The sequence below is a fragment of the Melopsittacus undulatus genome, chromosome 2, assembly GCF_012275295.1.
Source record: "Melopsittacus undulatus isolate bMelUnd1 chromosome 2, bMelUnd1.mat.Z, whole genome shotgun sequence".
In the NCBI taxonomy this organism is placed as follows: domain Eukaryota; kingdom Metazoa; phylum Chordata; class Aves; order Psittaciformes; family Psittaculidae; genus Melopsittacus; species Melopsittacus undulatus.
In genome coordinates, this window is record NC_047528.1 from 94,000,713 (window position 1) to 94,016,692 (window position 15,980).

Here is a 15,980-nt window from a genome sequence, read left to right on the forward strand (position 1 = left end):
AGCACTTCTTTCTGAGCAGAACTTTTCTTTGTGTGTGGGCTCAAAGTCAGAGCTGTTTCTTTTCCTGATGAAGGGATTTTTGGGAATTATTTTAGCTCCTGTTTGCAATAGAGGCCAACAGAGATAGGGGAAAATGAGCTCATTCCTATTTTGGCTTGTACCTCATCGTAATTCTTAACTGTTTTCCAGCAGCAGGATATTTCTGCTGGTGCAGGAGGCAGACAGTGAGCAGCCTGGTTTGTTTCCAGACTGCACTCTGGATCTGCAGGCCTGGCTGCTATGAACAATGTGTGTGTGTTATGAAGACCGGCTGGGAAGGACACACCGTCCCCAGTGCCTTTGCGAGACCTGAAGCTCCTGTCGCATGGCCTGGTGCCCAGGCAGGGGCTCCTTCACCTGTGCTGATGTTCCTCCTGCTCCCCTCCTAAGGGAAACTTCCCAGGGCTTTGCTTGCTACAGGGCAGAGTGCTTTCCCCATGGCTGCCCATTGGGTTTGAACAGCTATTTAAGACGCCATTCAAATATTTGTTGTAAGGAGATGTTTAATTCAAAATGGCATGGATAAAATAAGCTCCTGGCTGCTTGCATTGTTTGTTTTCATGGCTTAATTTCAGACACAAGGACTTTAACTAGGATAGCCTGCATCAGGTCACTGAACAGAGTAACTGGTACTAGCGTGAGGAATTTTTATCAAGATAATCACATCCATGCTACAGCTTGTGCCAGCACTACTTTGTAAAGTAGGATAGGAGTCAGTCACCTACTGAAGCTGTCAAAGGCAGCCCACAGATGGACTTCAGCATCCAGGGAGCACAGATAAAACATGGGGCATCAGAAGCTGTGTCTCCTGAGAGAGGCTCCTGAAGTCCAGCCTCAGCAAGGGCCAGATTTCACTTCGTGCAGACAGGAGATGATGCTGAGCAGGTCACTGGGGGCACTGAGACTGCAAGAAACCAGCACCTCCTGGCTCCTGAGGAGTTTTTACTGGCAGGAATTCATTGCAAAAGTAAAACTGCATCCGGACACACCAGCCCTAAATGGTCGCTGACCACTGAGGTGGGAGTATGGCTTTTTTTCCTCACATTCCTGATCATAATGGAAATACTTTCAAATGTGGCACAGCCCTCAGAGAATGTGAGCTGCTCTGTCACTGCATGGGGAGGCCTATTTACCTTATCTTGGGAAGCATCAGGTTAGCAGGGATCTTATAGTGGGGGGAAAGAATGAAAAATGTTATTCTGGAATATGCCGAAACTCCTCCCATGTTCACTAGATGATCTGTAAAATAATTAGACCTGCAAATCATTGGCTAATGCTTCAGATTGCACAGCTCAGTAGGATTTGGCAGAAGAAGTCTTCAAAACGTGCCAGCAACACATAACAACATGATTTATTACCCACGTTTTTGCAAAATCACTTCTATAAACAACAGAATGCATAACCTCACCGCAAACAAACTTACACTGGTTTTCTAGTGCACAGGTATGCAAGAAAGTGATCTGTTATAATTACTCTTACTCTACTCAAAGAGAATTGCATTAACTCATTCATAAAGTTACTACAGCATGAAGGCAACTGCACAGTAATATAAGGTACTGGTGTAAAGGCAGATCTCCAACTCTCTTCAGCAGTATTAAGCTGAAACACCGCAATGCTCCTCACCTAACAACTAACTCATGGGGACACTGGAAAAGAAAATGTCCCATGTCAGCCAGGAAGCAGCCAGGGATCACTTTCCTCTGATCTTCAGGTACACAGTGATCTGGTAATCAATCCTACATTCCTGTTTCCAAAACCATGTTCCAGATAACCACTTCTCACTAGAGGTGCAGCGAAAGGATTCTCATATGTCCCCATGTCACTGTTGTGATGCCCTACAGACAAGAAAGAGCTGTAAAGGAGCAGGGCTGGCACCTTTCTGACCAGTGCAAAGTATGCAGAGTGCTAACTTGGTGAAAAAGCCTTTACACATCCTCTGGTTGAAGCAGAGGTGCGTGAGAAGACAATCACCCCTGACCCTCACACTTCCACCCCACAGCTAGCCAGAGGAAAGCAGAGCCTTAGAAAATCTGTTTGAGGCTTAAGAAATGTGCAGCCATTCCTAAAAATGTGCAATAGCAAAATAAGGCACTACAGTGAAGTTTTGAGACCCTTTAACCACTTTTCTCTCACCTTTATAGATACTACAATTAGCTCTCCCGTGGCCTCCGCTTCTGAGAAAAAGAAATGTGGGGAATTCTGTTTTCCCTTTATGTAAATACATTAGTCTATGGTAAAGGATATGGAAAACTGTTCTCTTGTCTGAGGAAGGAGCTGAAGCGGGCTTCAGTCCTGCAAGGAATGTATAACCTCAAACCTTTACTTTTCATGAGATTTTACCCATGAGAAAGGAAATCCCTCTGCAAGACTGAAGGCTGTAGGTGTGCTCATGTGAATCAGATTTCAGGACTGGCCTCGTAAACAGTGCTTCAATTATGCTGGACTGCTTTACCTGCACTGATGGCAGGCAATGCCAGGTTAATTTTCCTAGCTCTGTTGTAGGTGAATCCTGTAGAACAGACTCTTATTTTGATAGTATTTCTCAAAATCTCAGACATACCTTATATTGTATTGTCAAGCGCATTTTACAGGAAAAAATCCCCTGTAATGCCCAAGTTTGCATTAGGTGCAACTCTGCCCATGGGATTCTTCACATAGAATAATAAAATAGTCATATTTTGGTTGATCTGCTATGGCTTTGTCACAGACTTCCTATGCTAAAAGGAAGGGGAGATTTAAGAAGGTCCTGTGTGTGTGTCTCTATATGTGTGCACTATTTGGCATTGTTTTGCTTTGCAAGCAGAATGAGGGCTTTAAAATGATCATGGATTTGCTCTTACCACATGCATAGCTGACGTTAAGGTATTTTGTCACTCCAGGCAGGCACGGACTTCCAAAATCCTGGCTAGTGACAATGATTTTGCATCTCTGTTTTCCATAACACCTTTTTGATAAAACTTCCAGCGCCGTGTAAGAAAAACAGTCTGAAAGAAAAATGCATACAATAAATACACAACACTGGCGTTACCAGAAATGATGGCTGCTACGTGCACAACTAGAGACACTAATCTGCTATTGATTTCAGGACTATGCTTGCCTAAGCAGGATTTCAGAATTAAATATTAAGGTTCGTCCATGCAAGGAAGCAAGCTGCAATGAAAATGTGAACTAGCAGCAAGCTAAGTACTTCATGCTGCCTTCCAGGTGCATACTAAGGTTGCAGTAAAATTCATATCAAGCTCCAAATGGGTGCCAAATGTAAGACCTCTATGTCCTCTTCACGATGACTTGGACAAAATAAGCACATCCCAATAGCTCTCCACCTATTCCATCTCAAGATGAGTGTGTAAATAAATGGAGATGGAATTCTGTTTGCAGGTCTTTCTCTTGGTTCCTGGGTTACTGAGATGATTTGGCTGGATGCCTAATTTCAGTTCAAGTCAGGTGAGATCAGTTTCTATGTGTCACAACAACCAGGGCTACTGTGAAGTCTGGTGTATTAAAGGTAGCTTTTGATTTGTAATCCCTGCCTGTTGCTGGTAGGAGCCCTTCTACTGTGGTGAAAAGGTCAAAGTGGGCTCAATATTTAACCAGGGAAGTATTTGGCTTCTTCCTCTCATACCAAATTCCAGGCCGTTCTAGTAAGGCTGCCAGCAGAAGCCAAGTTGGCATGCCTAAAGCAACTTCAATGGCATCTACACTGCACTGCCTTCATCCCCTAATTATAGGAGGTAACCCACATAATTTTTAAAGCAGTTTAAACTGCCCCTGACTTTGCGTAGATGAAGAAATCATGATTGTTGAACCTCGCCCTGGGTACTGAGAAGTATGACCTGAGTGTAAAAACCTGCCTTGCTAACATCTGTACCTGGAACTGGTATTTCTTTATTGATTTCTTTATTGTTTATTATGAAGACTGACACCTTCTACCACAATTTAGAAAAGAAGAAGACTCGATTAGCAGCATTTTGCACCAAAGCTGAAATTATTTGAGTGGGAAAGTGTGTATCAGACAAACTTTAAAAGAACTGCTTTAAAGAAAGAATCTCTCCAGATGTGATTAAGCTCCCAGTACCCACATATGCTAAACTACAAGCCACAAAGCAAAAACACCCTTTAGTTTTGGTTTCTGAATAGAAAATATGCAGGAATTACAAGTCTGGAGTAAGTAATATTTTGCTGAAGCTGTCTGCTTTCCAGTCAGCTTTCCCTCATGCACTTTGTGACTTTCTATGCATGACGGGTATTTCTCACTCTAGTCTTCCAAGGCAAAGACACTCTAGAGGTCTGAAAACAGAGTTCTCGAGGCATTTAAAGTTCTTCTTCCTATAATAAAACTCAGACAAGAATGGCACCTTGTAATCTTTCAACTGCTGAAGCTTATCTGTGCCTCTTTAGAGGAACAAGAAACAATGCCTGCAAACACTCCAAAGGTTCCCCAAATCAATCTATCTTGTTTGAAAAGAAAGAGGAGGCTTGAGACTGGAGTTCCTGACAAAGAAGACTGACATTTAACCTGTGAAAATGGGGAGATTTGTGATTTTTAAAGTTAATTGTAGAATCATAGAATAGTTAGGGTTGGAAAGGACCTTAAGATCATCCAGTTCCAACCCCCCTGCCATGGGCAGGGACACCTCACACTAAGCCATGTCACCCAAGGCTCCATCCAACCTGGCCTTGAACACTTCCTGGGATGGAGTTGATACCTGCACTAAGTACGTCATATACTTGAGGGGAGCCATTGAGAGATATTGGCCTGATTTGTTTGTTTGGCAAAGGGCTCGTGAGTTACCTTTGGACATAGATTTTTGGGAGAGCAACTCTTCCTTTGTGTTTTCAGAGACCTGAAATCCTAATACCTGTGTGTCCCTGGAGGCTGCTGGGCAGGCAGATAGTTCTGATTAACTCACTCAGCCATTTTAGTTTTCCTCCAGTTTAGTTTTTTAGATGAGTTTATATTTGGGTGGACATTTTAGGCAGCCAAGCAGCTTATTTTGGCAAGTACAAAAACAGCTCAGGAGTATCAGGAAGAATTATCAGATGATTCATAATTTAATGGATTTGGAGCACAACAGCAACCTGGCAAATTGAATTATGTTTTCCACAAAAATTCCTGGGAGCTACTCACAGTGTCTTAAAAAACAGGAGGCTGGTTTTCTATAAATTCAGTGATACAGTGAGTACATGTTTCATTCTGCCTTTGGCAGATGTTTGCTCATGTCTTCTGTACAAGTTAATGGCTCCTTATCATCTATTTTCATGTTGGATTTGGCTCTTCTACATGAGGAGCCAGTTGTCATGTGCCTGCAGGCTCTTGGCAGGCCAGTTTCTGGAGAGCTTCTCAAGGCTTGCCTGGTGTCACAGCTGAGTAAATGCAAATCAAGGCAGGCTTACTTTTGCAGGACAGAACAGTTGATAACTGGAAAGACCTATGACAAACACCCTCCCCCATTCAACAGCCTCCTGTGGTCTAATGAGATCTTGTCTTTTGATGATTCAGTCAAAAAATGTTCAGTTTTTTTCTCTCTGGCTCTCATGTGTCCTTGCTATCTCCCCAGCAGCTCTCTCTGCAGCTATGATGCCAGCTGAGCAATGATTTCAGCTCCAAGGAATTCTGTGTACTTGGTACCAAAGGCCACTTTTTGAACACCTGCAGGTTCATCTGTACAATCTCACACAAGCAGACATTACAGAAGTGTATTTGTACCAAAGTCAGAGGAACCAGTGTGTGCTGAAGGGATGTTAAAGCTACTATCATCAGCTAAAAATGCTTGATTCTAATAGCAATCCATCTCCGGCAACACAGAGCTCGTGCTAGGAAGAACTTACCCTCCTTCTGGTCAAACACCTTACTGCAGTGTCTGAATGAGGAGAGGATTCAGTCAGTGCTGCATTTTTAAGTAAACGAGTGAATGGTCCCATTGAACAGTCCCAAAGATCACCAATCAGGAGATGAACATAAATATGCAATGTGTCTTCTTTCTGAGCAAGTAACTTTTGAGCTAAACATAGAATCATAGAATATTTTGAGCTGAAAGGGGCCAAAAGGATCATCAAGTCCAACTCCCTGCTCCTCACAGGACTGCCTAAAACTAAATAATTTGTGTTTATGGAGCTTGCTAAATTGGCACCATACATTTAAAATAAACTGCCTCTTAAAAAGCAGTTTATTGTGTTCCCAGTGTGCTAGAAGGCTGGTGGCATCCACCAGCAGTGGCAGAAGAGGCAGCGGTGTGTGGCTGGGAAAACGCTCCATTCTTCCTGCCTTTCTCCCAGAGTTGCCAGTTACACACCAAGACTGTTGGTGGATCTTTTGAAACAGACGGTTATATGGATAACATGGAGATACGGGTGTCAAGAAGAGGTTCTTAATGCAGTAATAAACTATCAGATCTGACTGTAGCCATTTAACAGTTAGAGTAGAAAGCATTGTTTCTGGACGAAAGGCTCTTTCAGCTCCCTAATTAGCTTTGATTAGGAACGTTTTGGCATGCAAATGGCATGCTATAAATCATGCAAGCTTTAATGAGAAGCAATTTGTCTTCTGGTTTCTTAAAGCTTTTCTCAATCCAGACAGGAGGAGATTTCCCTCCCTTTCTTTCCACTGCCACACAAGACCTCCAGGTGATGGAGCAGCCAGAGCTGGCCTGAGCATCTTGTGCCAAGCTCTGGCTACAGCGTCCTGTCTCACTCCCAAACACTACTAACTGATGTCTTCTCCCACATCACTATGCACAGGGCAAGCCTCAAGACATGGTGGGTAGGGAATGTGTCTCAAACATAGACCTGCATGACATAAAAAGAAATGTGCTCGTGAAGAACCAGGGCACCCAAGAAAGAAACCATTCCACAATTTGTCACTCCAGTACTGGAGTCCAGCTGCTTCTTGTTTTCATTCCAAACTGCTGCCTTAACACTGCTTTATGCTTTCTGGGCTGTGTCTACCCGCAAAAGAATAAGGAGCTTGCTTTTAAAACCAACTGAAAGCAAAGATTTCACACTACCAAATCGGGATGGCTTGTGCTTTGTGGAGCCCAAATATCAGCTGTGGGGATAAGAACTGACAAGGGGAAACTATGGAGTTTGGAGCAAGCAAAGGCTGCACACTCCTAAAGAAAGTTACCATAATAATATGGTAATTTATGCAAGAGCATGGCACACAGGGTCCTGCCTATGCATCAGAAAAGGGCCATCTGAACCGCTGATTCTAGCAAAAACACACAATATGAGCAGCAGCACTTATGAAAAGTGTGGCCAATACCTCTATATTCCAAGTCCAAATATTGCCAGTAAACAAGGCAGTATTATATGCTAAAAATACTGCTTACTGACAGCACAGGCCATGCCTTGCAAGTGAACAGAGCACCAAGACTTTATGTAAAGCTGCATCTTCTCTCTCCCTCTCACTTCAGTGCCTGTTCTGAGGCCCTTGTGAGCCTGCAGGAGATTAGCCCATTACTTGGCTTTATTTATAGACGGCTCTGAGTTCAGAATTCACTCTGTATTTTGCACCAAAAAAACCCAACCCAAACTTGGTCCCTCCCTCCTGTATATGCACAGAGTGGGGGAACAACCTGCCAGCACCAACACAAGGGCAAGAGACAAATGGAGCTCTGCTTGGTGGCAGCAGCAGGAATAAGACTCCCTCTGCTGAAATGCTTGCTGCTTTCTTGTGCACCATTTGGGACTGCATGTACACAGGCAGGAGTTCCTTGCCTTGTTTTAGACTTGCATGTCCAAACAATTAAAAAATCTAAGCTAGAAAGAACTATACACAACAACCCCCCCTGAACTGCTGGTAAATAAAAAACAATAGATGAAGTGATGTGTGTCTGAGTGTGCTTCAAGCAACTCCAAATAGCTACTCAGCCAAATCTGACCTTCCCTGTTCATCTCAGCAGAAAGCTAACTGGGCGCTAAGAACAGTGGCTTCTCTCCCCTTCAAACAATCACTTCTCACCCTGCCATGGCTTTGAACACTTTTTTATTTTTGGGAAGCTTTGTCTTGATAAGATTTGCTGGGGCCAAGGTGTGCAATGGCTCCTACTGGCACCTTTTGGGGTCCAAGACTCCTATTAAGCTTCCCAGTTTGCTCGGGCTGACACAGACAAGGAACTTTTCACATGTCTGCACACAGACAGTTGACTTTAGGATTTTTGTGGTGGAAGCAAAACTGAACAATTGAGCACAATGATGCTCAGGAATAAAAGGACAAACCCAGGCCCTGAACCAGTGATACCTGTAGTCTAGAAAAGACCTGTTCATCTTCTCTGTAGCAGCTCTGAGTTACAAGCTCTTTCTTCTTCCCCCAGCAGAGGATCGGGCTTAGTGTTCCTGTTAACTGATTAAGTGCTCCTTGAAGTGTCTGTACTTCAATATCCAGCATTTTAGATCCAACTTAAATTTTGGCCAACTTACATGATTTGTATTTTATGGCACCTAGAAGTCTATAGCTAACATGAACCTAATAACTTCAGTGTGTAAGCATTTCCAAATCTGCCTATAGCTGTTTGTACCTTTACCTCATTTACATCTGCTCTCAAGACACTTAAACAAGAGACTGGCTCACACAAGGAGGAGAATACATCTCTTAGTAAAAGAAACCACATGCTTTTCAATCACTGTTAGTGAATAAGCGATGCAGGCCCTTTGAATTGTTCACAGTACTGATACACACACACAAAAAAAATAAGGAATCACAGTATCACAAGATACTGTTATATAGCAAATTATGATGCCTTGTTGGGCTGGAATGAACCTACAGGATTTGGGGTTTTTAAATCTCTCTTTCTTGCCTTGCTAACATCCCTTCCTCTTAGCTGCATGTCATTTCGCTGGAAATAGGGGATTAGGACAGAATCCAGCCCCAGTGTATGTTATGTCACAGTGCAAGATGTGATGATACTGCCTGAATTCTCCACCTCCCCTCTCAACCTCCCAAAAGTTGGAACAGGTGAAAGAGAGGGCTGTGTTGGAAAGGATCCTATCTTTCAGCAATGAAGATATGTAATTCAGGGCTCTGCTAGTCCTTAGTGAGGGAATGCACATCTGACCAGCCAATGCACATCCAGGTGAAATTTCTGGGAAGGATATTTTCACATTCTAGCTTGCAAGTTGCAGCTAGAGGAGATCCACTACCAAGCCTTTGTTCAAGCAATTTCATGTATTAACAAGAGTAGTTTATGATTTGAGAAGTGTTTGTTGACCTGAATCTTCCTTATACTCCCTATGGTAACCGGTTCTGGCACAACTCTTTAACTTCTTTTGGCTAATACTTTTTCTCTTTCCTCATGCACATGTTGGTACAAATATAAGGAGATAATGTTTCACAAAAGGCAACCACTCACAAAGGAACAAACTGCTACAGTCTCCTGCTTTGATGCTGGGCACAATAGATTCCTCTAAGCAGAACCATCTGCTACAAAACTGAGCCCATAAAAATTTCAGTTTTATTGTGAAGCTTTTTATAATCTTATAAAACAAGGAAGTTTCTTTCTGTAAATACTGTACAGTCTTAGCAGTGCCAGTCATTTGAACAGCTGCTGAAGCAGGGCACTGCTTGGAGTTTTCTATTTTCCTGCAATGATCCATTGATATTATAATGGAAATAATTCCCTGTGCCTCAGTGAGCTCTGTCACTTATGGTAGGTGCTTGCTTTGCAGAAGAAATTTTTCCTGAAGGCAAAATATCCTAAAAAATGCCTGGAGGCAAGATTTTACACACTGTTCTTTGAAGTGGGCAACTCACTAGAATGAGGGGCCCTGATGACAAGATGGAGAGCAAGACCAGAGATATTAAAATATCACATTTAAGTTCAATTGTGAACGTGATAAAAAAGCAGGGAAGAAGTTTTCTAGTGATCTTATGTGGAAATTTCACATTCTTTGACAAACCCTCCCTCTCCCTCAAACTGCATCAAGCAAGAGGAGTTGTTCTAAGTGCAGCCTTTTGTTTCTGGCTGTTTTTAACAAGCAAGAGACATTTTGAAATGAAAGGAGCAAGTTACACATATAATTAGGCATAAGCCTTGGAACTGTCTTATCAGCTAAAGCACGGGTTAGAGATGTTCTTGCACCCAGCAGTTCAAATCTTTACCCAGATTCAAATCTTCTCTTTATCTGAATCAGAACAGGGACTTGAATGTAAGTTTCCTGTAACCAGACCATAGGACAACTTCACTGTAAAGGCTTTACCTAGCAGTGGTGACACCTCAGTGCCAACTTCCTCCTCTGTACTGAAAATGGCACCTACTTTACATTATTAAACTGGCTCAGAGAACTACTTCTAAGAGGAGGCAGTCATGCTACATGTTGAGCTGAGGCTCAGGATCCTACAAGGCCACACAGGCATCATCAGTACCAGAGGTGAATTTATATAGTCTATTTCCAATATGGAGAAGAGCCTTTATACTAAAGAAATTTAACATTTTCCCATCTTTCCTTTGAAGGAGGTCACATGAAGTGGCCAAGCTCTGGAGGTACAATTAACGCAAAACCCAGTACTCCTACCAAGAGCATATCAAGTATGGATTGTAGCAAAACCCCTGAGCTCAACAGAGACTTCCTATACCTGTCATTATGACCTACAGATTACTTCTCTTAGTACTAAAAACACCCCAGTTTCTCTGTGATGCAGTGAAAGAAATAGAAACGCTCAAGCACTGCCTTTAGGCTGAGATGCACAAACGTGGATAGAAACAACAATGGATGTGTGTTGGAGAAGATTTAGGTTTTGGTGCAAACATATACAAGTACATGGGCTCTGATTCAGGAATTAAGAGCAGCTTCAGTAAGCTTTCTAAACTGTCTCAAATCATTAAAATCACATTGACATTCATTGCTTTCCTGAGAGGAAGGTACACAGGCATTTTAAAAGTCCAGTCACACACCCGCTCACATCTGTATGTGCTTAAATAACCACATAACTAAGATTTAAGCTTGAGATGACAGATCTGGTGTCAATTGGATTTGGCTCCTATGTGCTAAGTCTTCTGTGGTAACTGAACGTGTACTCCCAAGCCGCATAGGTGCTTTAGAAAATTATACTCACTGCTAAGGTACCATGGAGGAGGAGACCAAGCACTTTCATTAAGTAATGGGGAAGCTAAACCAGGATCCACCTTCTGCAGATCCACCTTGTGTTTGCCTCAGGTTTTATACTCTCTCCAGTTACCACAGTTTTATGTTACTTTATGGAACACAAAACCAGCAACAGACAGGGTGTTGGGCAAGCTCGTATGCAGGGGGACACAGCAGAGAGTTTTTTACTGTTGCAAATTCTTTCTCTGTTTATACTGGGAAACTTTATCCAGTAAGAAGGGTTTCCAGCATTCTGATCTGTGAACTCTTAAGTGCTGACATTAGAGAAGAGAGTGATTTCCAGAGATGAATGAAGTGCAAGAAATGAGCATGACAGCAGCCTTTCTTGATCACAGAACCATAGAATCATAGAATAGTTAGGTCTGAAAAAGACCTTAAGATCACCCAGTTCCAACCCCCCTGCCATGGGCAGGGACACCTCACACTACACCATGTCACCTAAGGCTTTGTCCAACCTGGCCTTGAGCACTGCCAGGGATGGAGCATTCACAGCTTCCCTGGGCAACCCATTCCAGTGCCTCACTACCCTTGCAGTAAAGAATTTCTTCCTTATATCCAATCTGAACTTCCCCTGTTTAATTGCACTATCTCTGCTCTGTCTTACATTATACACTAATACCACCATTATGAAAGATGTATGGGTCTGTTAGAAACCTGCTAAAATGTTTCCTCCACAGAACAGCAGCTGGGCAGAGCTAAAGTCTGTGTGAAGGACCGTTCAAGATAGCCAATGTGAAACATAGTTTTGGCAATTTTAAATGGATTCTTATTGAAGAACATATTAAGAACTTTCAGCCAATACATTTTTAGTGATATCTATATAACTAAATAGAAATACTGGTTTGCAAACAAATGGCTTTTAAGACTATGGATCATCACAGATCTCTTCTTGTTGTTCAGACATGTTTCTTACAGATTTCACTTTTAACATGTTCTCTAGGACTAACATTCAGAACGGGGCTGGCATCAGTAATTTAAGCCCTTCCCTCTGTGGTACTGAGGGATTTAAACAGGACACATCTCTTGTGCTGTTCTTCTTCATGGCATGAAAATGTACACCTCCAGCATCAACCACTGAACATATTCATACAAGCATCAAGCATCCTCACAACCACATACTACTATGAATTTAGATATTTAGTGGTAACAAGTCGTAAGTCATTAATCATTAATCATACACTACTGAGACTATACAGTGAAGTCAGTGACGGGTTATTGATGTAGACCAAACGACTACCTATGATGGTATGGGTTCTTCTACCTATTCAAAAGGTAACAGTCTGTGCTTGGATGTGTTCACAGTCTGACCTAAGTAATATTAATATTATTGCAACATTAATAGACTCTTGGTATATTAATTACTAATATAGTGGCATTGATATTAATAGATAAAGGGATGTGCCTCTGCTAGTAATCAGCAGTGAGAGGGCATGTTTCTGGCACTGCAACACAGGGCTCCACTCTTGTAAGTCTGGTCCCTGTGCCTGGCCCAGGCCAACAGCATCCTCTCAGCAACTCCCCATCACAGCTGAGGAGCTAGCACAAGCCAAGGAGCAGCCCCAAGAAGCAGTTTGCATGCAGTCATCCTGCTTTGGAGGGTAGGAGTTCAGTACTACATACATAGGACACTACTGCTGCTGCCAGAGAGAAGTCCCAGGCACATTTGATTTTCTAGTATATTGCCATAGTCTTAAGAGTCTGGACATATAACACCATCTAAAACAATGGACCCTGGCTTACACACCCTATCCTTACAGTCTGCGTTTAAGGCAAGGAAGAACTGGCAGAAACAGAGGTCAGAGAAGAAGATAAAGAGAAGGTATCATGACACTCAGGTTGCCTAATCATTGTCAGAAGCTGGAGGAAGAAGAGAGGCAAACAGCTGATATTTAGTATACACCAACTAAGTTTAGGATAACCAACAGCACTAGAGTTTATTATACTAAGTACTGATTAACTAGATGAAAGTTTATTAGTTTGCTATATTTCTTACTCTATGTTTCTTCCTCATACTGGGTAATTGGTTTGACTTTCAGAAATAATATCTCATATTTCAATGATTGATGCTTTTAAATGCCATTGCTTTTGCACCTGAACTTTTCTTTCATCCTTCTCTCTGCACCTGTTTGGAGAAGGTCTATCAACAGTGTAAAAACATACCAAAGGGGGGTACACGCTCCACTTCGGTTGAACAGATGTTCTCCTCGTGTGCCCATCTGCCATAGGTGGCAGAGTAGATGATAAGGAACTTGGACTCTTGACAGTGGAGTTTCAGTTCTTGGTTTTCACATGCTGATTTGGTTTTGTATTCAGCTAAAATAGAAGCAAATAACAATATGGTAGCATGAGGCAATTTACTTGGCTGGACTGTGTAGTAGCAAATAGCAGCATGACAGAAAACAGCTTTTCTGCAAGTTTTGTTGTGAATGCTATGGTGGTACTATCACAACCAGAGACAAAGCCTATAGCAAAGCGAGTGTTTCCTCCAGCTGAATTGCTCCCATATGACTATCTAAAGCCTCCAGCTCCTCTTGGAATGGAATTAAAAAGTTAACTTTTGCCAATCTCTCCCAGTAGAACAGCCTCCCCCCCCCTTCCTGCCCAATGTCCTGGCTTGCTTTCCACCGCTGCCCAGAAGAGGAAGCCTCGTCCTTCCCTTTTGTCTCCCCCCAGGACAATGTTGCATTCTATGCCTACTTCAGATGCCCGTCTGAGTGCTGAGAGCCTCCAATCACTCATCAATCATGGGGATGGCTGGCATCACTCAGTGCCACTGCATACAGCACTGACGGAGTGCTGAAGAATGGGAAGCACAAAGGCATGGGGACGGGCTATGCATCCTGTGCCAGACAGTTCTCTCAGCTATATTTGCTTGACTTCACCAAGGTCAGTGGGTTTCCCTGGGTGTGACTATCCAGCATGGCCTCATTTTGCTGACAAAGCAATGTGAATCAGGAGCCTGAGAAAAATACACCCTCTCCCTTTCTCAGCTGGCACAGGCACACTGGCAGCACTCTCAGCACAGAGGTGGGAAGCCAGTGAGATCATCTTCCAGACAGCATCGCTTATCCATCCTAGGGAACTGGTTAAAACTGGACATCTGGCCAAGGAGGTCTGTTGCTGGTCTATCAGCTGCTCTGGTTGCAGCTTTTACAGATCAATTCTTCCCTTGTCTAGGTATGGTGTTCAACATTTTACTGCAGATAAGGCTAGTGAGAAGAGTTTATTCTGCTCCACTTTTTTTGTCCTTCAAAATGTGAAAACAGGAAAAGGAGGCTCCTGAACTAAGCAGGAGAAAAGGGAAACCTTATTGTTACTGAGTGGTATCCCTGTGAGTGGAGTGTGCATGTTGGTGCTGGGGGAGCTGGAGAGAGAAAACCCTCCTATCTATTCAGTAAAGAAAACATCATTGTTGCATTTATAATAGAACAGATAAAAACAATGGGTTAATGTTCTTGGTAATATTCCAGTTTTTTTCCATTCGAGCTCATCAGCAGTCACCAGTATAGGTCTAAAAAAAGCAACTTCAAAAACCATTTGACCTGCTGCAGATTGTTACTTCTGCAGAAGCACCTGCCATACCATATACCCATGAGGATCATGCCCAGAAAACCATTCACAGGCCCTGACCCAAAGGTTGACAGCCTGAAAGTGATCTCTGTGTCTGTATGACTGTGCTCTGTGATTGCTGAGGAGGCTATGGAGGTACCAAGCAACAGAAACAAAACCACAAGTGGTATAAGGAAAGGGTAAGAATGTAACAGAGACCTCTGAAGAGATACAGTAATGATATTTCTAAATAGATGAAAAACTAAGAGATTCAGAGACTCAACTGCTTAAGTGACCACTTGAAGGCAAAGAGACTGTAAAATATACTTAAAGTTATACTCAAATGATTTCCTGAGTAAGGATATTTCCCACAGCCAAACCTAACAATATTGGTATCTCACCTACAAACATAAATTTCCTGTCACATGAAATCATGTAATTTGCAGTGTGACTGGACTATTCCTCCAGTCTTGATGCAGCACTTGCTGTTGAATAAATACACTTTTGACTTACTTTTGCAAAAATCCATATCACAAAGAATATTATATATTCAATGTATCTCATTTCCAGTGGGAAAAGCAGCTAATAGAAGTAACAAACAGGATCCCAATCTACTTTTGATTAGTAAAAAGAGATTTCTAATAACACAGATACAACCGTGAAATTAAAATCCACCTACTGTTAATAATGCAGTAATTTTAATACGAAAAAATAAATTAAACCATTAAGATGATTCACCAGATCATTAAAATTTTACATTTCAGATTTTTTTCCCCCTGATGATTGGCCCAGTAAATCTTCCTGGAAGTTCTTGTGTCAGTGTTTTGCCAAAGGTAACATTTGCCTACTCCATTCCTGTATCTCTGCTCTGCTTCAATACTCCACATAAATTGGCCCTTTAGTTTTCTTACCACCCCTGTTCCTATTCCACCTATGATAACTATCTTAATGCTCTGATTAAAGAAAACACCTTTTGTGCTTTCTCCTTTAGATGTGGGATGGTATTTCTGAGTTGGCTGGTGGATCTACCCATAAATCATCATTCAGGTATTTTCTTTGGGACCCATTTCAGCCACACTGGGGGTTAGCTGCCAAAAAAGCTGAGCCCCTGGGCTATTGTTCTTACATGCAATAGCAATAAAAAAAACAGTTAAAAAACACTGATAAATGAAACCTCATGATGATTGTCTTAATCTTTCCTACACTTCCCTCATGTTTACATGTTTACAAAGTGCATTCTCTTTGAGGCAGGATTTGTCCCTTTACATATTAACATCAACTACCTGCACAGA

General features: G+C 42.3%; 1 protein-coding gene across 2 annotated transcripts in view; it reads right to left on the reverse strand.

Annotated features, from left to right (window-relative positions):
• Positions 1 to 15,980, reverse strand: part of EVA1C (eva-1 homolog C) — a 39,883-nt gene that overhangs the window by 3,993 nt on the left and 19,910 nt on the right. For both annotated transcript variants that reach the window (XM_031051446.2, XM_005151647.3), the window contains 2 exons: positions 13,300 to 13,452; positions 2,880 to 3,023 (listed from right to left, as the gene is read on the reverse strand). In XM_031051446.2, the coding sequence (XP_030907306.2) occupies positions 2,880 to 3,023; positions 13,300 to 13,452 (297 nt within the window). The remainder of the gene's footprint in view (positions 1 to 2,879; positions 3,024 to 13,299; positions 13,453 to 15,980) is intronic.